At 40.6% G+C, this 23,284-nt stretch overlaps 1 protein-coding gene and 1 long non-coding RNA gene across 3 annotated transcripts; one reads left to right on the plus strand and one right to left on the minus strand.

The window, feature by feature from the left end:
* The first annotated feature begins 210 nt into the window (after positions 1-210).
* Positions 211-9,300, plus strand: lman2 (lectin, mannose-binding 2). 2 transcript variants are annotated; one of them, XM_076287216.1, is made up of 8 exons: positions 211-397; positions 1,071-1,189; positions 1,295-1,412; positions 1,593-1,675; positions 3,184-3,345; positions 6,163-6,277; positions 6,605-6,724; positions 8,396-9,300. In XM_076287216.1, exons 1-8 carry the CDS (start codon positions 232-234, stop codon positions 8,554-8,556), a joined length of 1,044 nt encoding a protein of 347 aa, XP_076143331.1. In that variant the 5' UTR covers positions 211-231; the 3' UTR covers positions 8,557-9,300. The 2 variants fall into 2 exon arrangements, with proteins under 2 accessions (XP_076143331.1, XP_076143332.1); XM_076287217.1 differs by lacking the exon at positions 1,593-1,675 and adding an exon at positions 1,738-1,817.
* Positions 9,301-16,256: 6,956 nt separating this feature from the next.
* LOC143126217 (uncharacterized) lies at positions 16,257-22,456 on the minus strand. Its single transcript, XR_012987411.1, has 3 exons — positions 22,335-22,456; positions 19,697-19,780; positions 16,257-17,339 (listed from the first exon to the last, which is right to left on the minus strand). It is a non-coding gene; the product is annotated as an uncharacterized LOC143126217 (long non-coding RNA).
* Between the last annotated feature and the right edge of the window lie 828 nt (positions 22,457-23,284).

Raw genomic sequence — 23,284 nt, forward strand, 5'->3', positions numbered from 1 at the left:
GTACTGGTTGGTTATACATCATTTTAAAAATAAATAGTACCTGAATGTAAATGTTATGTAATGTTATTTAATCAATTTTCATATTAGGAAACATGTATCCTCTATGTTCAATGATTTGTGTTTATGATCGGAACTTTTGAAAGAGTGTTTCTCACTTTCAATGAAGTCGGAAGAAGAACATTCAAGCACAACTTCTTAAATATGGCGGCGGGTAGAAGCGAAATAACGCCCATGTACATCTACAGTACAGGAATCAACAACAGAATGGGCTGTCGGTGGTTTTTGAGGGCAATCTGTCTGTTTTGGTTACTTCAGTTTGCAACAGTCCATTCCGATATTACAGACGGTAATGCTGAACACCTTAAACGGGAACATTCACTAGTGAAACCTTATCAGGGTAAGTATCAGCTAGCTTGTTGGCGAACCCATGAAGCATACCATTGCTAACGTTAGGCTTTTTGACAGCTAGCTAGCCCGTGACACCAGGTCACCTGATTAAAAGTAAAGCAAATGTCTAACTATTAGACTGGTATGACTTCTGACAATTAAAGACTGATATCAGTCTTTAATTTCAGTTATTCGATCTGATAATATTAGCTAGCTAACGTCAGTAAACATGACCCTTAAGTTGCTGAACAAGTTTAAAAGGAATATACTATTAGAAGCCTATGTAATTTCTTGTTTTTGTTGATGAAGCGCAAAGATGTTTCTCATTTCTGTAGTTACGTTTGTGTGGAGTCCATGTTGTACAGTTTGGATGTCGTTGCCTTGCATCGTTAATTGCCATCATGACAGTATCGTTGCCAAAGTCAATATTAGCAGAAAGTTAAGAGCCAGTGGTGTTTACCTTTCCTGTTAAAATAATAAAGTAGGAAGTAAAGAACGTGGTTTTATGTGATAAGCTTGTCTGAAAGAAATGTTGACTAAGGAATTGTAATATCTTGGTCCTTGGCAAACAGTAACAGTAAATGTCACGTCCCTCGCCTCACTGGTTACCTGAGTGCAGAGTCTGATACTGCTAAAGTAGATTCGGTGGGTGTCACATGAGTCTTTGTAATTGGGTTACACAGGAGTTGGGACGAACCCATCCAGTCAGTGGGACTTCTCTGGAAGCACCTTGGTGACTAGTCAGTATGTTCGCCTTACTCCTGACGAGCGTAGCAAGGAGGGTTCTATCTGGAACACTGTGGTAAGGTTATGTTTATCTTTGAATGTACTTGTACGTTTCTCTGAAATGCCATATTTATTTAGGCCCACTGTACTGACATCAACAACTCACACATTTTGTACATAGCCCTGCTTCCTGAAGGATTGGGAGATGCATGTGCAATTCAAAGTCCACGGGTCAGGGAAGAAGAACCTTCATGGAGATGGCATTGCTATATGGTATACCAAGGAGAGACTGCACCCTGGTAATCTTTGCTGTCACGTAATGTACATTAAACACATTTTGTGATGTACAACTAGTGCTTTGTCTTCACTTGCATGCGTCACATTTTGTTTGGATGCTGTCCACCATCATGCTGTTCAGGATTTGTCTTTCTTTTATGTTTTACTTATGTTTACTCCCTTCCCCTTAACTCTGAATTTAGGGCCCATCTTTGGAAATCAGGATCATTTTGTCGGCTTGGCTATTTTTGTGGATACCTTCCGCAATGACCTCCACGGCATGGATGTAAGTCTGTGCGTGTGTGTGTTTGTATGTGTGTGGACTCACTGAAGACTCTCTTTCTGCAGGGCCTGTGTATGGCAGCATAGCCAACTTCCATGGGTTGGCCATAGTTATAGATACCTACCCTAATGATGAGACCTCTGACGTGAGTCGATGAACAAATCCATGTTTTTGATCACTGGCACCATTTGTGATGTCTGTTGCATTCTTTTTGGGACATTTGGGACATATTATTTTCAGCATTTTGGTGTTGACATGTTTAGCTTCAAATCCATTTAGCTTATACTTTATTATTTGGCCTTTTTTTTGTCTGCTTCACATTATAATAAACTTTGATAATCAGACTAAACTCCATTTTGATGGAAGCCCCATTTACTGTACACCAAAGACTTAAATACAAACTTTGTGTTTCGATTGTGACCTCATTTATATTTCAGATTTACAGATAGATACATTAGAAACTCAGTTTGTGATGTATTTATCACTGATCACTGATGCTAAATTGGCAAAGTGTTCCATATGGTTCTGCTTCTCCTTTGTCTAGCCTACATTGTTTGGTGGAGATCACTTTGAGTGGCTTGCTTACAGCCTGCTTCTGTGATGGGGCCATGTAGATTATGTGCATTGTGTATCGCTGTGCTGCTTTGTGTTTGTGTTGTGTTGTTGCTGTGTTTTTTTATTCCATTTGCTGTGTTTTTTTTTTTAAATTCCATTTGCTGAACTTACTGGTGGGAGTGGGAGCAGCTGGGATTGTGGGAGATGTTGGTTCCTGGCCAAATCACACTTTATGTTAGTCACATCACTCAAGGTTGCAGTTATCTGTAGTCTGTTTCAGTCTGTTCCAACCTCTACTCTACGTTTTATTTAACGTTCAGAAGTGACACAGAGTTCTGATTTGTAAAGGACCAGAACTGTACTTCCTGCACCAAGAGCCAAATCTGTATTTCAAATCATATTATGTCCAACTCTAATCCTCCTCGCTGGATGGTCTCAGAGTCTGAATATGCATCTAAAAAAATAAGAATATGTTGGAAAAGTCCATTACCCTGTCCAGACTGAGAGATAAAAGCCTCAGGAAACCATTGCCGGTGTTTTGATTTAATTAGTTGATTAGAGCTCTTCTCAGGTGGACATTTCTGTATTTTAAATTCTTTATTCTAATGTTTTAAGATACAGGATTTTTGTTTTCCATGAGCTGTAAACCATAATCACAAATATTACAACCCCAAATGTGTTGCTGGCATCAAATTCAAAATTAACATATTTTTCATGAAATAGTTTTTTAGATGCACCTGTACATTGGTGAAATATAAGAGTTACTGTTTAGTTAGTATTGTTAAGAAAGCTTTTGTGTTTGTGAGAAAAAGTGGCAGGAATGGGAATCTAGTGACCAGCACCTTTTGATGTGAAGTTGGCCAGGCTTGAATCGATTGACCGGAGATCCACTGTGATCTGGGCCACCCTGCTGGTCAGCCACTTCCTGCTCTTACTCCTCTCCTTTGTCCGCTCAGCGTTCGTTTCCCTTCATCTCCGCCATGGTGAGCAACGGCACGGTGGCCTACGACCACGGCAAAGATGGCCGCCCCACTGAGCTGGGAGGATGCGCCGCCGAAATCCGCAACAAGGACCACGACACGTACCTGGCCATCCGCTACTCCAAAGGACGGCTGACGGTAGGAGAACGCCACTGTGTTCATGTCAAGTCTGTGTGCACTCATGAAATATAATGATGGATTATTATCAGAGCAACAGTGATGCTGGTGATGCCCATGTTACTAATTCTTATGCACATTTGATACATTATAGGAAATACAGATAGACAGAAAAGCTAATGCTGCGTAAGGATATACTGGCTTTCACTAGAGCCCTGTTAAGGAATCTGAAAAGACCTTGCTTAAAGTCCTTTCTCATGGAAGCTTATCATATGTTCTCAATACAACAAAAACATTATGATTCAAATTTAGCCTTGGATGATATCCACAGAGGTTGAGGGAAAGATAACTATATAAAATGGTCGCCTGAGGAGATGAAATTGGTGTCGAGTTTTGTTAAAGTCAGATGTAATGTGTATTTCTGATGGTGAGTGGCATTGTGCATAATCTGAGCTGTGTGCAGCTGGGTCATTCCGTGTCAAATCACCCAGTGGCTGGCAGGTCACCCTCTCCCAAAAAATCTGAAAAAACTCACAGGTGTTTGTAGACCAAACCTATGCATAAATCTTAAATAGTATATCTGTATCACTAATGGTTCCAAAACTACAGCCCTTTGAAGTTTCAAGTCATTTTAAGCATCGTGGTGAACAATCCTTTTTGTTCAACTTCCAACATTATTGGCTCTTTTGGTATTTCACACACATTAGTGAAACTATGTGAATAGAAGTACATTTCCCTGTTGAATTTAACAATCCAATCAAATCAGGTGTATCTTGTGTAATTCCCCCTCTGCAAAGCTCTGAAAATGGCTATAAATTCATAATGTGAAAAAACATCACCACCTTTGAGGGCTTCTCATTCAAAAAGTATGTGACACAAATTCATCAGATTTTTTTCCCACTCATGTATGGATTATAAGGTCATGTCCATGCATTAACTTTGGTTGTTAACATTATCACATTGTCAGAGCATTTTTATTAAATTGGGCTTGATTTTCAAAAAGCCCGTTTTCATCTTCTCATTTCACCACGTGGACAGTTAACAGGATTTTTTTTTAATTTTACCATATATCATTCTGTATGTGAGGATCATCTGCCCAAAATGTGGGCTTGTTGCTGAGTTTCTTCATTGAGATAAGATTTTTTACAAATATTGTCTATAAATCCACTGAATTTGTACTTTATCTGCAGTACCACTTTGCACCACATGTGGTGCTCTTTTAATACAATGGAAGTCAATGGAAGAGTAAGAGAGTAGTCACTTGTTTGCTGCACATATCCAATCTAAACACACAGTTTATGGTTCATATGGTTCAAGTAAAAAGGGGTTTCTAAAATTCAGTGCATTGTCAGATGCATAAAAATCAATACTAACGATTTATCATCTTTTTACAAATGCCTCTTGGATCCACGAGTCCTCAAACCTTGTTATGAATACTTGTGATGAAAACACACATGGTCATCTTCATCAAGTGAAATACCTTGATGAACTGAATTTTAGAAACCCATTGTTTCTTGAATATGTTCCTTTATGACATTCATTTTCCAACTTCTTTCCCAGATCACATGGAGACAAAGCACTGATCTCCATCTTGATACTCTTTGTCTATGTATCACAGAGGACTGCATCCCATGCATATGACGATGGATATAGACTTTGCCTAACCAGTTGGCTTGTAATTATTAAAGTACTCACATAGGCACTGATAGGTTAAAGCTGGTGTAGAAAACTCATTACAAAGATGGTAATTAAATCCTCTTGCTGCATGTATGATGACCAGTCAGTCTTATGTGTGTATAATTTACTTGATCAGTTTATTTTCTTTAAATAAGATTTATGTATGAGTAGTATGTTGTTCATGTTGCAAAAATTATTTGGACCAATTCAACTATGAACCATAAACTGTGTGTTTAGATTGGATATGTGCAGCAAACAAGTGACTCTCTTACTCTTCCATTGACTTCCATTGTATTAAAAGAGCACCACATGTGGTGCAAAGTGGTACTGCAGATTCAGTACAAATTCAGTGGATTTATAGACAATATTTAAAAAAAATCTTATCTCAATGAAGAAACTCAGCAACAAGCCCACATTTTGGGCAGATGATCCTCACATACAGAATGATATATGGTAAATTTAAAAAAAATCCTGTTAACTGTCCACGTGGTGAAATGAGAAGATGAAAACAGGCTTTTTGAAAATCAGGCCCAATTTTTAAAAAATGCTCTGAAAATATGAAAATGATAACAACCAAAGTTAATGCATGGACAGGACCTTATAATACATATATGTGTAGGAAAAAAATCTGATGAATTTGTGTCACATACTTTCTGAATGAGAAGCCCTCAAAAGTGATGATGTCTTTTCACATTATGAATTTATAGCCATTTTCAGAGCTTTGCAGAGGGGAAAGTACACAAGATACGTCTGATCCGATTGGATTTTTTAATTCAACAGGAAAATGTACTTCTATTCACATAGTTTCACTAATGTGTGTGAAATACCAAAAGAGCCAATAATGCTGGAAGTTGAACAAATAGGATTGTTCACCACAATGCTTAAAATGACTTGAAGTTTCAAAGGGCTGTAGTTTTGCAACGATTAGTTATCCAGATATACTATTTAAGATCTATGCATGGATTTGGTCTACAAACACCTGTGATTTTTTTCAGATTTTTTCGGAGAGGGTCACCTGCCAAATTGCGCAGAAATTGGGTGATTTCACACGGAATGACCCAGCTGGTCTCTGATTGTGTTGATTAGAGCTGAAATTGAAGAGGAATATCGGAGTCCATTCTGGCACCGTTAAAGGGTTGTGTCCTCCTGTTGTCTTGACAGGTGATGGTGGATGTCGACGACAAGAACGAGTGGAAGGAGTGCATCGATATCGGAGGGGTGCGGCTGCCCACTGGCTACTACTTCGGGGCCTCCGCAGCCACGGGAGATCTGTCTGGTACGGACAGTAAAATATCCTCTTCCTCCGCAGGCCAAGAACACTGAGCCTGTCTACGTGGTCATTTTATATAACTTGATAGATGTGTGTTGGTTTGAGGAAATATTTAGTAAATCTCTGACTGAGCAGTGACAGTACTGTGACAGTACTGAGCATGTTTATAATGCTACATGTTGTCTCCACATGATCGGTTTGGTTGATTTACAAGCTGGATGTCAGAGAACGTTTGGAATGAATAGCCACTAAGTAAACGGCCTTTGGCTCTTGAGGCTGTGGTGAGATGTTCCTGTTCCCTCAGTAAATCTCTCAGCCTTCTCTCACTGGCAGATAATCACGACATCATCTCGATGAAGATGTATCAGCTGATGGTGGAGCACACCCAGGAAGAGGACAACCTGGACTGGACCAAGATCGAGCCCAGTGTCAGCCTACTCAAATCCCCTAAAGGTGATCATCTACAAACATACACATCCACCCCCCAGGAAGAGTCAAGTGTGAAAAAGCATCGAAATTATTGCTTGCATGACTTTTCATGAACATGCCCTCAGAGTAGTAGCGCTGTAGCTGCCTGGAAGCTCTAGCTGTTGGCTGCAGCAATTCGAGCTATGTCGAACCGATTATTTTAGTTTTATTTCGTACTGACAGTACTCGGTACCTCGAGAAACTAGATTTATGTGAAATATCGCCAGAATTCTTCTACAATGTTGAGCTAAATAACACTCCAAAGTCTTGAATTCTCTCTCTCTCTCTCTCTCTCTCTCTCTCTCTCTCTCTCTCTTCCATGTAGGTGCTCTCTCTCTCTCTCTTTGTCTTCCTTTTTATACTTGCATGGACTGTTGTTGACAGTAAACTGGCACATAATATATTGGTCTGAGGTTTGTTATAGTGCATAGGAGATATCAGAGGTTTGTTATAGTGCATAGGAGATATCAGAGGTTTGTTATAGTGCATATGAGATATCTGAGGTTTGTTATAGTGCATAGGAGATATCAGAGGTTTGTTACAGTGCATAGGAGATATCAGAGGTTTGTTATAGTGTATAGGAGATATGCCTTTCAAGCTAACTGTCAGTGACCTAAATGGTTTTAATGGAAAGCTACTGGCTTGTTCTGTGTAGAATGTTCAAAGTTAAAAATATTCAAAGTTTGTTCACTTTGCATTAATTCCAGGATATTACATTTCAAAATGATTGTTAAAAGCTCCATTATAATGAAGAAATGAATAGTAATTTATCACAGCAAAATTATGTGATTATTTATTAAATGTTTCACAGCCCTACTTTGGTTAGATGTCATGAACCTGAAGGCTTGATAAAATAACAGCCCAATCTGTGTTATTTAGTGTAGTACCTTGAAGCTGTTCGAGGTCGTCGTCAGCTGTTTGCTATTCTGTTCATGTGTCTCTCTTCCTTGATTGCACCAGCTTCCTTGACTGACAACATCAGGTGTAGTTTCAAAGTATGAACCAGATCCATAGACAAAAATCACAATGGCAGTTAGAAAACATTAGAAAATGTTTTTAATGCTTAATTTTTCATTATTAAAGCAACACCAAAGAGTTTTTTGTACCTTAAAATAATGTTTCCAAAATCGTTTCAGTGGTTCATCAACTCGTAACAGGGTGAACGGCACTTCTGCATTCGCGTCGAGGCCCTCTATCGGCTATAACCTAACGCGGCCCTCTATCGGCTGATGTCGCAATACATCATACTTTCATAAAATCATGCAACTTTCTCTACCTTGTCTGTGGACATCCTTATTTGCAAAGCTGGTGCTGGATAAACAAATAGTGTGCGTGCAGAGGAAAAGTTCTTTGGTGTTGCTTTAATATTCTATAGTTTTCAGATGTTTAAAGTCACTTTGGACAGAACCTTGTACAAGGATACAAGGAAGTTTATTGTCACATGCATATAGTCTGGTGTCAGCCTATTTGGTTACTATTTGTGTGTGTGTGTGTGTGTGTGTGTGTGTGTGTGTGTTTGTGTGTATGTATTCCTGCCACATATTCAAAATTAACTTCAACTTCAAATCCCTTTGGGTGTTCAATCTTGCTAAACTGACTGATGTGTAAATTCTACTCCCAAGTAATACTACCACTCTGGGACTCCCTCCTCCCCAGATAACGTTGACGACCCGACGGGGAATTTCCGCGGCACGCCACTAACAGGCTGGAAGGTGTTCCTGCTGCTCCTGTGTGCCCTGCTGGGCATTGTGGTGTGTGCTGTGGTGGGCGCTGTTGTCTTCCAGAAACGCCAGGAGAGGAACAAGCGCTTCTACTGAGGCACCACACACACACACACACACACAGACACACACACAAAGACTTTGGTCCCCATCCCGGGACTGCAATGTGAATTTTTTAAGACTGCATCAAGAACACCACACATCCCTTCATCTTTGTTTGTAACCGTGAACTGGAGGGAAATGGCAAGGAGATACTAAGAATCTTCTAGAAGTTTTGCTGTAAAGGTTTGAGTGATCTTTTTCTCACTGAAAGGTAACCTTAAGACCATGACGTGTTGATTGGTAGGTAAAGCTTTTCTTTCTGAAGTGAATCTGAACATATACGCAGACTAACCCTTGTTGTCTGTGATTTGAGTTGATTTCTTTTCTGTTTATTTGTTTGTTTGTTTTGCTTTGAGTTTGTCCTTCTGGCCCATGCATTCCCTTTCTGGCCTAGTTTACATATGAGCGAGATGTGATTGATTTTATGTTTTTTTACGCACTGCTAGATTCACACTCTTTCTCTGTGATTTCGGTGGGATGCTTGGGACTGTCTGGGGTCTAGCTACTGTAATTGATTGCCTTATTTTCCTGGCTTTCTTTAGACATTGAAAAGTGAATTGGGGTGGTGTGTGTGTGTGTGGGGGGTGGGGGTGTGTGTGGGTGTGGATGTGTGGGTGAGTGTGGCAGGGGCAGGAGATGGCTGGTGGGAATCTTGGGTATAAGTTGCATCCATTACAGTCCACTCAAGATAAGTCTGCAAATGATGACTGTACATTTAAGTGAATGCTGTGCTGTTGACAAACCCACAGTCTAGTCCTGTGTAAATGGCTTAATGACATGAAGGTGTGCACGCAGCATAATAATTGCAAAGGTCTGCTGTCCACGCTGATGGCTAGTAAACTCTGATGCGCTTATAGCATTGTGTGGACATACCTGAACCACACCACACTTTGAGCTGGAAGTGCTTATCTGTCGTGGTATCATCAGAAATAAGTATTAGCCTTCTCTGTGTGTGGTATATCACCATGGCAACAGATGCAGACCAGAGGGGAGGAGTGACCTGTGTTCGGAGTGGTTCGCACGTGTGAAACACGCTGTGCTTTTCCACCCACAGTTAGACCAGAGTGTTCCTCTGTAGGTTCCAGACATGGTCGTGATGTTTTTCCAGGGCAACACCACTGGACATCCACTTGTAACAGTGTTGCAGGAGTCTCTGTGTGGCTCTCTTGAGTTTGTTTGGGCTTGCCGTGTTACTGATAAGTTGTTCATGATATTTCAGTCCAGCGCTATCCGACTGTCATCATAGAGAAAGACTGCATTATTCTGTCATCTTAGAGAAAGACTGTATTATTCTGAAGTTGAATGACCAGTGTTCTCCTGTCTGCAGGAATAAAAAAAAAACAGACATTAAACATCCTGTAAAGTTTCAGAAACGTTTTTACTTTTTTATACACAGAATTCTAATGGGAATGAAGTTGCCAACTTCAGAAAATTTAAAATTACCATTAAATCAATTGAAATATGCATGAAATATACAATGTAATCTTATATAATAGTTTCAGGGTAGATGTTGTTACTGCCAGCCATTCTTTTTCCAAATGAAATGGAGATTTTAGTGATAAAAGTTTTAGTGAGACTTAGGTAACATGAAGCAAGGTATAAATCATTTACACTAAGAAATTATGATTATGACTATTATGACTATGCTCTGATATGTCTGATGTGTCCCTACAGCTCTCTGGTGGTTCACATAATGAAGTGCAGGACATCTGTCTTGAACAGCTGCAGGCTCGAGTTGGATCTTGACAACACTGTTCAGATTTATGATACAGACTTGAAGGCCTGAATGTGAATACTTGACAGGTTACGGAACTAAAATTAAACATGTACGTTATGCAGTGTAGTCACTATTTACTATTAATCATGTACATGTATGCAGTATAGTCACTATTTACTATTAAGGTACAACACGCTATTCAGTATAGGCTTGACCTGTGCATAGTTTGCATTTCATTTCGTGAGTTGATGTTTCATGACCCCTTTGTTGTCCAGAGAGAAAATATTCAATGCTGATACATCTCCCATCTGCAACAGCACCACTAAGTTTTTTTCTGTTGACTATAACTACTCAAATTCAAATTCAAAAACACTTTATTGGCATGACAATTCGTGAAGAAAGTGTTGCCAAAGCATACAGTGTCTAGAACTTCAAGACTAAATAACAGTCATAAAACAAAATCTGTGAATATATATATATATATATATATAAAAAAAACATACGCACACACTTTACTTTATTATAAGAAAAAAAAGGATAACACATGAAAAACGAGAGATGGTGTAACAGACCTAATCCGATAGACATAATAATAATCTACTGTTGGACGCTTGTGTTGCGTTAACTGCATGCCGGTGGGTTTTCCTGACATTCGGAGGTGTGTATTATGGTGTATACCTTGAAGCATAATCATAATTTGATTGGCTGGTGCCTTGCATTGCTGTCCGTTGGTGCAGTAAAAGTTGAACATTTCTCAACTTTTTAATGGAAGCAACAGGAGCAACGCAACGTAACTCAACCACAATACACTTCGGCAACAGATGACGAAAGCCTATGTAGAGTGAACGAGATGCGTCTCCAGCACTGCATTCAGTGCACGCGTGTGTGAGCACCGTAAGGAAGTTCCATGGGTTTTATGAGAGATTGTCTTCAGAAGTGGAATATACATTCCATATACGTCGGACCCACTGGCGTATATGCAGGCGACGTCTGTCCAGTCGGAGCTTGGAGTGTTCGGAGTGGTTCGCACGTGTGAAACACGCTGTGCTTTTCCACCCACAGTTAGACCAGAGTGTTCCTCTGTAGGTTCCAGACATGGTCGTTAAGACTACTGACCATGACACAGACTGAGCTCAGTCTTTAGCACCAAATGTTTGGGCAAATAGTGGAGCTTTATAGTAAATAAGGAGATTGCATCCAACACATGACTCAGAAGTCGGGCTGCCTGACTGCAATCCAGAGAGTGTTTCTGAAGAATTGCCAGTTTAGATTTTAAAATTCTTTGGCTGAGTGTCCTACATCCCTGGTGACTGAGCTGGACTCGATCTCGTCACCTGCGTGGTCTGGCGACCCTGAAATGGCACCACAGAGCACGGCACACTGATCCTCCCTAAGCTACTGCAGACTAGAGGCTCCACGCCAGAGCTGCTCTCCCCTTTAACCCTCTCCTCAGGCCCTCCTGTCAATCATCAGTCTGGCTGTGCTACTCCGGGTTACTCTCTGAGGCTGTGAACACAAGAAGACATGCTACTTTAAAAATACCGCCATCCAAAAGAAGCTTTGTTTGTTGGTGTCCCTTTTTGAATGTGCAATGTCACTGGGGAGTGAAAAATAGCTGCAATGACCAGTCTGTTGGGGAGATAGTTTTGTCCCTCCATGTGGCAGAAACCACCTCTGGACTGACACCCTGCACTTGAATGACTGGTCAACACATAGCTGATGATCGATAAACTCCTTTGTGGTGCTTTAAGGGCAGTGCATCGGTCAGAAGGTTGAGGGCGCTTTTAAAATACCAGACATAACTTATTAGTGTTAATACAAGCATTTGCTGGAGGAATTCATGGTGAGCTCTTAGACAGGTGTGGGGCAGGAGAAGCAGCTCTTGTGTAAGTGTCTGACTTCAAGCCTCTCCTTAAGTACCCCCAGGGGCAAGAAATGCCATACGAGATGTGGCGGGATGGGGCATAACTGCCTGTCCAGGGTCATCTCACACTTTGACAAGCGCCAGTCTGGGTAAACATGCCCTCGGCTGGGGCGCAAGTAAACAGCGGTCTTTCATTGCATGTTTACAACACAGGACATCTGTCAGTCTACACCTATAAATCCTACCTTCTTCATCTCTCTCTCTCTCTCTTGCTCTTTCTTGCCCTTCCTTTCTTTCCCCTCAGTCTTTCACTTTCTCTCATTCTCTCCTTCACACTCTCTGTATATATCTTGTCATTGTCTGCCCTGTAGCTTAGTGCTAAATATATTTGCCAATCTTAACACTTCTTCATATACTTTATCCCCCCCTCCCCCTGCCACCTTCTCTCCCTCCCTCGCTCTCTTCATACGCTCTCTCTCTCTTCACCCTCTCCCTCTCTCTCTCCCTTGCCCTGTTAGTGTCAAATTTCCCTGACTTATGAGTAGTGGTTTATGAGAAGGCTGACTCCGGGGGGTGAGGGGTTCTCAGTGTTCACTTACAGCAAGCGAGTCACATTCACATTTCTTCTCCGGGGGTTTATTAAACTCCTGTGCTTCTGTCCATGTGTTCTCACGTGGGGCTGTTCCCATGTCACACACCTCTCCACTTGCTCTAAGGACTCTCACAAGTCGGCAGTTTTCTCAAACGGGAGACAAGGATTTCCAACTGATTTTAATGACTTGGACGTAAAGGAATATTCAGTTCTATCAGGCATTGTTGAGGATCCTGCAAGCGGTCCAAAAGCCACCTGAAGAGCTTGGTCTCTCTTCTCTTCTTTTCTTTTCTCTTGTCTTTTTCTTCTTTTCTCCTCTCTTCTCTCCATCAAACCAGTGATCTCCTGGTTTGATCTCCTCTCCCTCTTATTCTTTCTCTTTCTAGATTTCTCCCTCTCTCTCACTCTCTCCCTCTCTCTCCTTCCATCCTGATGGACTACCTGGCTCCTCCCTCCTCCTCGGGTGGCGGTAGTGGTGGCAATGGTGGTGGTGACTCCTCCTCCTCACGCTGCACGACTCACGCGCGTAACCAGGGCGGCCTTTCCTTCTGGGTGTCGGAGGGCTGGCGCCACCTGCGCCCCTTCCTGCCGTTTGTGCTCATTTCCTGCCTGGTGGTGGCGCTGGTCTACCTGCTGCAGAGCATTGTCTACGGCGGGCCCTTCACCGACCCCAACTTCTTCACCAAATTTGAGAAGCGCTGGCCACGGCCGGCCCTTAACCATGCCGCCGGTCAGCACGAGCACACGTCATCTATCCTACCCACGGGGGAAGGGATCGGCGGCTTGATGTGAGGATGGACAGAACAAGTACACACACACACATAGGACTTCACACAAAAACTGCTGCTGAGATGTGGAAGTCATCTGCACCGATGGACCTCTTTGACTACTGATACACACACTGAAAGACACAAACGCTTCATCTATTTTCACAAGTTCCTGGATTTGAATCTACAGTTGGACCACGTAACAACATACAGGATCTTAGTCAGACGCTTACACTGGGATGTGCAGTTATGCCCACTCTGGACCTGTTATTTCTGTCTTCAGATGAATCTAACATGCTTGTTCTCAGTTGTGAGTTAGTTGTAATGTTAAATATGTTATGTTGAAATTAATATGATCAAGTCACTCAAAATTCCTAAAGGCTTATTTGTTAGTTATCAAGTTTTTGATGAAAGGAGACATGTCCAAATGAGTTTGTGTTTCATGAAGTTGACATGCCGTGTCTGTTCAGTAAAGCCTCAGAATTTTTAGCAAAGCATGGATAACCTCATTACAAAAATATTACTGTAATTGTTGTGCATATTTTCATAATAAAATGAACTGGTTTTAGTATTACACTGATTATATTTTCATGCTTGTTAATAGAAAGGACTTTGCCTGAAACAGATGATATGATACAGGATGCAGTAGCATTAACTATCAGGCCTCAGTGAACTGAAAGTGAAAACCAGATCCTTCCATCGCAGTTTATTTTACAGCCCAAGTTTGGGCAACCTGCAAGAGTCATTTCATTTAATCTCCACAGAAACATAGCCATATATACAGTATATATGCGTATTCATATGATCATAGCCACAGCGACATCATTTCAACAGAACATGTCAATAGTTTTATCCACCCTGCTTTGTCATTCTGGCCAGATCAACTAGTTCAACTTTAATCTATGTTTATATTTAAAATGTATATCTTGAAAGTATCTAGACTCAACTTCTTACACATCTTGTATTCAATACAGTGGGCCAGTAGACAATGGAGAAACTGGTAAAGTGTAAGTATCATTTTTCTTTAAATATGTATTCTACATAATAACCTCTTATGCGTCGCCGCTGGCATCACCCCGGGTGCTGTTTTCCCCTAGGCCCCCAGGTATGTCTTACAGGAAATTAAAATCTAGCTTTATTCTGGTTTTACTATTTGCACCAACATCAAATCGACATAGAATTATTGATGAAAAGGTAGTATTGTTATGATTAGTAATAATCATGCTGTGTGTCACTTATGATTACAGTGGTGTACATGTATGGTTATGGCAAAGAGTATAGAAGGACTTCTATACTCTTTGGTTATGGTCTGGCAGGTGCTTTTCTGCAAAGCAAATTATTTAGCTCACTATGTTTGAATTTCTGCTGGTGATCCACCAGGGGGCGCCATTGTACCAGAGCCAGCTTCAGGGTGTCCTGCACTGAAACACAGGTCATGGGCTCCAAAAGCAAAGTGAGCAGGAAAATAAGAATAGTAAACAAAGCAGTGACAGAAGTTGTCACAGAAGCTGCTGTGAGGCAATGTGTCCTTTAATTCCCATGGTCCAATGTAAAACCAATTGGATCCTTTTCCAATCTTGGAAACATCCCAAATGCATGTTCTGTCAGTTCTTTCAGTCATGCCAGACCTCTGCGGAACTGAACAGGAATATTCTCTGCTCTGTGTGCCTTATGATGCAGGTGTGTGGGTCCTGCCGAGGCCTGGGGAGACACCAAGTCCATCAGCTCTTCTCACTGAACATGATGCAGCAGCTCGTTCGTCTCCCAGGAGGTGGAGCATGAACATACTGTGCAAGTAGTCCTTAGCAGACTAGTGGTCTGTGAAACCTCTAATACTCATGGGCATGGAGTTTGTGTGTAACCTAGTGTCATGATACAAATATGTTTCAGTCACATGTTACATTTCATGTTAATCTGCAAGTTCCTTAGTCCATAGACTTTTCATGCATGAGGTCAATTGCCAGCTCTATAGCTAACTCATAGTTGTCTCTATATCTATAACTATAACTGGTTGCTTTTGATATTTGAATCTATATTTGCTATCCATTTAAAAAGTATTTTTTTCAGTCCAGTACTGTATGCACCAAAATAATGGTTTACTTTTACCATTGTGTGTATAAGGCTCCCTTTATGCCTGAAATGGTATGAGGTATTTAGAGGAATTCAGAAGTATTCATATTTATCTGCATGTTCTGTATCCCATTGCATGAGGTCATTTTGTTGTGATGTGAAAGTAGGGTTTACCTGCAGGTTCTGTTAGCCTCTGTATGCTGTAAAAATACATATAAATCCAAAGGACACCACCAGGATGTTTTTCATATTCGGCCCAACCATCATTCCAAGTGTGTTTGGAAGTAAAGAGTTCCACACACTCTGTTATTCACACAAACAAACACACTCTGTGTGTCTGATCGGTATTCACCAGCTCTGAACAAACCCTGGGGTCGGGACCCCATGTGGGGTCGCCTGAAATTCAAATGGGGTCACCTGAGATTCTGGGTATCTTACAATTGACCAGTACATTACATTAAACTATACATTAAATAGAAAATATTACAAACCCCATGATATCCAAGTTAAGTAACTATTTGGACCCTTCATTACAATCAGGATACGTAAGAATAAACACCCACAAGAGGGCATTATTACCCTTGTTAACCCTGATCTTGAGGTCTCGTGCCTCCCCTATAGTCAACAAACAAGGAGAATGTGAACAAATGTCATTGTGAAAATATAGAAAGTATTAAAGATATGTAAATAAAAAAACACGCAGTATATCAGGTTTTATTCTGTTTAGACTTTACATCTGTGACATGTATTCAAAACATGCATTTCCAATGAGACCTACATTGAGTTTAGTTATCAATTAAAATAATGAGATTTAGAAACAGCCAATGTCAGAGTAGATATGATAAATAAATATGAAATGGTACACTGAACTGTCTACAGACAGTGCCCATTTAGTGAAAGTGACCCCATCACTGAAATATTTAAAGGGCCACAGGAAACATCCAAAATTCCCATGTCAGGGCAGCCAGCTTCATCTTGTCTCTCCTAAAGGCAACTGCTGGGAGATGAGTCTCACAACTATTTTTGTATTTTAAAAATACTGCAAAACACTCCTTATGAGAGTCTATGTGATGATGTCATTAATACGAACGACCATGGATGGACCCTTTAATTGGTGCTTACTTATGCCAAGCAGACGCTATTTTGACCTGATTTCAGGCCAGAACGAGGCATGTAACGGAGCATTACACACTATTTTACATAAACATCATAGAAATATAGCAAGATTAGCAGATTCACAGGTTCACGGAGACAGAGAGGTTGGACATGATAATTGGTAATTAGGCAACAATGGTTTACGCTAATCGACCACCAACAACGGCACTGATAAAGGCAACCAGTCCTATCGCATCTATGCCAATTCTTAACAGAAAAAATTACAGATCACTGAACCAAAATGACATCAATAGATGGGAAGGTATTGTATCAGGTGTTATTCTGTTTAGACTTTACATCTGTGACATGTATTCAAAACATGCATTTCCAATGAGACCTACATTGAGTTTAGTTATCAAGTAAAATAATGAGATTTAGAAACAGCCAATGTCAGAGTAGATATGATAAATAAATATGAAATGGTACACTGAACAGTCTACAGACAGTGCCCATTTAGTGAAAGTGACCCCATCACTGAAATATTTAAAGGGCCACAGGAAACATCCAAAATTCCCATGTCAGGGCAGCCAGCTTCATCTTGTCTCTCCTAAAGGCAGCTGCTGGGAGACGAGTCTCAAGACCGTCCTTTCCTCCCGCTGTCATCTGTGACGGCTTAAAATAATAAGCACACAGTAAACACTCAGAGCTCTGTGTGTGTGTGTGTGTGTGTGTTTGTGGTGTGTATGTGGAGATCGTAATGCATTCGCTGAGGCAGGAGATGGGCAGTAGGCCTATATCTGATACTGATAATAGTATTTTGTAACTTGTAGTTTATTGGGTTGAAGAAAATGGCTCTGTATCTCATATCAATATTATATATTAATTGGTTTGTATTTTTGTATTTTAAAAATACTGCAAAACACTCCTTATGAGAGTCTATGTGATGATGTCATAAATACGCATGACCATGGATGGACCCTTTAATTGGTGCTGACTTATGCCAAGCAGACACTGCTATTTTGACCTGATTTCAGCCCAGAACGAGGCATGTAACAAAGCATTACACACTATTTTACACAAACATCATAGAAATATAGCAAGAGTAGCAGATTGACAGAGACATTAGACAGAGAGGTTGGACATGATAATTGGTAATTAGGCAACAATGGTTTGCGCTAATTGACAACCGACAATTTTTGTAAATTCTGGCTGCTAAACCCATATTTTAACGCAGTTTGGGAGGGAAAGAAATACCTTTACAGAGCAAGCGGCTCTAGCTCAAATTAGGTGAACATATGCGCATTATAACTTCACACTACCCCACTTGCAAAAAAGGAAAAGAAAAGAAAAAATAAACCAATGAGCTTATGTCGCAATTTGCAATAGAGAAAAACACAGTTATGGTAACCTACTAACAATAAGGATTTGCTCACAACACTCATAAATACACTCATAAATACACTAAATACATTTCAGTGCTGTTTTGGTTGTCCCAAACCTTGCATTAACTGAATCTTATCAAGCGAAATGTTCCAAACAGAGTGACTGGGATGCAATGCCTAACCTCACTGCTGTCAGCATCACTGCTAAGAACAAGATGTTTTCTTTTCATGACGATCACTAGGCTTGAATGATTTATATGTCTGAATGGAACGTTGCGTTTTTAAGCACCAGAATTCAGAATCAGGTCATGACAAAGTTTACACCAATCATCTTCTAATGAAGGCTATCCTTATGCTGAGAAGTCCGCTCATTTTGCCCCAAACATAGGCTATCGTTTGTGCGCAAAGCATGTTTCAATCAAGACATTACACAAGCTATGTTTATTGTTGTAGGCCTAATACTGAATGATTGAATGATAAGCGGTGAAAAAAATGTACACAGTGCGTACAGGATTATGGCTGGCGGTGCCAATGATCCCTAATAATAGTTGTAAGTCACTGTAAGTCACTAAAATAAAGTTGTAAGTCAATGTAAGTCACTTTGGATAAGTATTTGTTAAATGAGTAAATGTAAATGTTTATCACAGTGATCCATTTCCATGGATCTGCTCGAGGTTTCTTCGTATATGCATCTCCAATTCTAGGGAGTTTTTCCTCGCCCCTGTTACTCATGGGCTCTCTCTGAATGTCTTAACACTCTGTAAAATTGCCATGAGACATGTGTAATGTTTTGGCGATCTATAAGTGAAATTAAATTGAAATTGAAATTAAATGTTTGGGATAAAAAGTGATTCCATGCTCACTTGAAAAAGGTATTTTGAGTATTCATACATTATTTTATTTTGATACATTTTAAATGAGGGTATTAGGTATTTCATCTTAAAATTAATTCTAATGTAGGAAGTTTGACCCATCCTTGCGCTGAGGAATCTTGTATTGTGTGTGTGTGTGTGTGTGTATGTGCATGTGTGTGTGTGCACGTGTGTGTGTGTGTGTGTGTGTGTGTGTGTGTGTGTGTGTGTGTAAAAAGGGTTCAGCATGCCTTAAGGAATCATCAAGCAAGAGTTAACCCTACTCGTGCATGTCACATTTGAATAGTTTAGTAAAGTTTAGTAAAGCCATCTCTAATAATAATACTCTTCAAATCACAGGAACAATTTATGTGATGAAGCTTTTAGGTCAGAATCTGTGTCTGAGAAATACTGAACATATAAAAAGGCACATTTGCTGGATATAAGAAAACAGATGAACTTGTAGAGCAGTGGGATGTAAAAATAAACAATATTTTAATCCAAAGACTGATGCGGACTCTCTTAATTCAGTATACTATATTACCACTAATACTATTTTCTACACATTTCAGATTTGTCCACACTTTTTCTTGTAGCCTACTTTATTACTCTGTTTTTATTAACTTTGTGAAACTGCCAGTGAGTGCCAAAAATCGTAGTGAAAGTGGGACAGGATTCCTTTCTATAATCCCTTGTCAGTAGTAATGTTGGCTATATGTTTTACATTCTTATTTGTCAATACCATAGACTGTATACAGTATATACACAATACAGTTATGTTAGCATCAAGTCTTACCTTTGAAAATGTAGTGGAACAAACTCCATGCTGTTACTTCGTTTAAGCTGGGAAATCTCCCAAATGGATGCTTCAAAGGGGTTCCTTTGTAAAGTATTATAAATGACAGTATTATAAAGCTATACAGTAGGACTAGCCCACCAAAGCTGCAACAGTTAAAGGTGCTCTAAGCGATGCTGGGCAACGTCACTTCTGTTGACTTTCAAACAAAACAGAGCGCTAGCTCGCTACTTCCTCCCCCTCCCTCCCGTGCTGCTCCCGTGCAATTGAAACTCTCCTAAACGCGCATCTCGTCTGTGATTTGCTGCAACAGTTTGTTATGTTTTCATGGGTTTGCCCAGGTTGTTTTTGTTGCCGTTCTTGGAGCCTGGGCTGTCCACAAAGATCGCGTTTTTTTACAGTGTATTCAGGACACAGACAGATAGCAGTTGGTTAGGTGCTGTTTGCAGTAAGTGACATAAAATGTTTTAGCCTAAAAAACGCGGCATCGCTTAGAGCACCTTTAACAGAGAGATCTGGGACATTTGTAGGCTACACCCTCTACAATTACATATCACAGTGGACTAATGTTGTTTCAGGCTGTTCTCTCATGCCTGCCTTAACTAGGCCTATAGCTTTTCATACATCTTTTCGCACCTGAATACCTAGGCCAAGGCGTCTGGAAACACTAGAGAACTGGCAAACATTATCATAACAGTATTTATTTCATTGCTATATAGGCTATAGGGGAGAGCGGGGTTAGATGTCACATGTGTTAGATCTCAGCCACTCAAGGGCACTGGTCAAAACTGTTAAAGGGACACCAGGTAAGCCTGATGCTTTTTCTCTACGAAACTCCCCCTTCGCTCGGTCTGAAGCCCTTTTCCTTTTCTTTGCATCTTCCGTCAAGGGTTTTCGCTGCTTTTTCGCCGGCTCTGCCATTATACACTCGTTTGCAACAATCGCTAGAGTTTAGTAGCCTGCCTCTGAGGATGTAATTGATCCTGCTTCGGTCGGCGGGTAGGATACACTGAACTTGCAAGCGGGATATTCTTCCTACAGGCAGTAGGGGCGGGCGAGAGAGTCTTCATTCGCCCTGTAATGAGTCATTTAACCATATACCGATTTACGAAGATGAGTAATTAACACGAAAACATTGCCTGGTGTCCCTTTAATACAGAAATGATCAGAATTAGTGTCAGAGGTCATCTACGTTGGAATTTAAAATGAAAGATGTATTTTTAACTTTAACTTTTTTTCATGTCTAAAAGTACATTTTGAGACATTCAGTCTTTTTCTTCTAACTCATTACACAATGGGTTGACAATAAAATAATTAGTACCATTTAAAAGTATAAAGAGAGAGCGACAATTCAGTTACCTTCCATCATAGCTACGCTAAAACATGTGGCTGCTGGCCATCAAAAGAGCTAACAATGTCAGTTGGGGTTGGTTGTCACATTTTTTGTGGGGTTAGTTAGGGATTTAATCTAAATAGTCTAAAAAATAACTTAAAAAAAAAAATACTAATGAAAAGAACATACTTGATGTTTCCTGTTCATGTTCTCAACGCATAAGATGTATGTAGTTTTGCATTTTAATGAAATTAAACTTTTTACATTATTTTTAAGAATGTATCCATTTTTCATTTTTATCCCATTGGAATAACATTGGGACAACTAACCCCATACCGTGTGGGTGCAAGGTGCATTTGACAGCCCACATCCTTCTAACTGACTGGATTCAAGCAGATCAAGGTCCCTCCATTTGTACCTGACAAATGAGGCTTCCTTTGTGTCCTGAAAGGGAATTTGTGCAGGACACGTTTTTTGTGGAAACTAATTTTAAGTAAAAAGTGTGACATCTAACCCCGCTCTCCCCTATGATTAAAGTTCCCAGCCTATGGTTCGCCACAATGCAATGCGCTATCACTACTACAGTTTGTAGCCCAATTAGGCGGTAGCTTTTAACAGAATCTGAAACTAAAATCAATGTTAGTTGTTTAGTTATGTTTAAAGACAAAAAGACAGACAAAATGCATCATAACATAACCTTGTCATAGGTAGACTACAAATTTGTTGTTGCATGACAAATTCCTGGACATGCTAGATCCAAGTAAGCCAGTGTAAGCCGGTGTACTAAAGTGTACCGTTGCTTATGTTCGTATCAGAAAGTTGGCAACCCTAACTGAACCAGTCACATTGTTGAGAATCCTGAGAGTAAGACGTGTTCTGCAAGTAGCCTAAAAAACGCGTGGCCATGTTTACAAACCATCCAATATGTCAAGCTATATTCACATGGGACAAGTAATCAAAGTATGTATGGGATGACTACAAAAGACAATTTCGGTTAACAAACCAAATAAAGGAAAAACATGTGCTTTCAATCAAAACACTGTACAATGTTGAAACTTCATTAAATGAACATTCGCTAGCCGATAGGTGTCATTATTATAAGTTATTGCATTCCTATGAGCCTACTTCAGATCATCTCCAAATAGCCTATGTGATTATAGCCTCTATCCACATTTAGCCAAGTTAGGAGTAGGACAGGCAGCAAACTGCTGCATTGAGGAAAAGTTGACCAAAACGTTTTTAGGTGGCTCACACACACACACACACACATACACAAGCATATGAAATTGTGCCATTAATATCTACCTCATTCTGTGACAAAATGCAGGTGTTGAGGTTAAGGATCACAATGATGGTCAGTAAGGTGAGGTTACATGTGTCCGATGATGAGAGAAATCAGAGGCAAGAGTAGCCTGGTGTGCCTGTAAGATCATACTGTGAGAAGGAGCACTGAAAGGTCTTTTTATAGCCTAGCTAAGAATGTCCCTGCCTTTTTTACTTCCTTGTACTTTTTTTCAAGCCCTAGTGCATCTGATGTGACACCTAATCCCTCCCCCATTAGGCCTATTGTGCAAGGCTGTGTTGAAGCGCCAGCGTAGTTCTGCTGGGAAGACTCCAATACGTCACTTATTCATTCATTACCTCTAACCAATCGGCCGTCCTACCTGTCTTTATAATGAACCGGGCCACATACCTGTCTCGCTGCTTTCAGATACAGACTTTGATGTTCTTTTACGACAACTGTCTCTCGTTTCCGTAGTAGCTATGTCGCTCAAAGAGATCGCCTCGTTGCCCATCTCTGATTCCGACGATGATGATATGATCCCTCCATCTCCTTCCCCGAAGCAGGAGCACTCGCGTTCTGGCAAGAGAATCGCCATGGGCCGGCCGGCCCTCCGAGCAAATTACCAGTTTGCTAGAAGGTCGGGGGATTCCTATCCAAAGCGGGACTTCAAGGGAAGACCTCCTCATTATGCCTCTCAAATACTGGGTAACCCCGCGCCGGATCATCACCCAGACAAACCAACATCACCAGGCCCCGACGTCCAACCTCAGCCTGCAAAGGCAAGCAAGAAACGTCTTTTAAAATCACCTATACCTCGACCAGCGAAGAAAACGAACAGTCGCAACTGGACCTACGGCTTCTACCTCCCAGGACGGGACTCCCGGCGAGCCAGTGTCTGACCAGATCCTCCAAGCCATCCACGTCCTGTCTCAGTCCGTCAAAGGTCTGGAGACCAGGATGACCATCTTCG

Source organism: Alosa pseudoharengus, unplaced genomic scaffold (genome assembly GCF_046254945.1).
Source record: "Alosa pseudoharengus isolate Yale_2024_CS ecotype anadromous, Long Island Sound unplaced genomic scaffold, YU_APseudo_1.1 YU_APseudo_1.1_scf_16, whole genome shotgun sequence".
Classification (NCBI taxonomy): Eukaryota; Metazoa; Chordata; class Actinopteri; order Clupeiformes; family Clupeidae; genus Alosa; species Alosa pseudoharengus.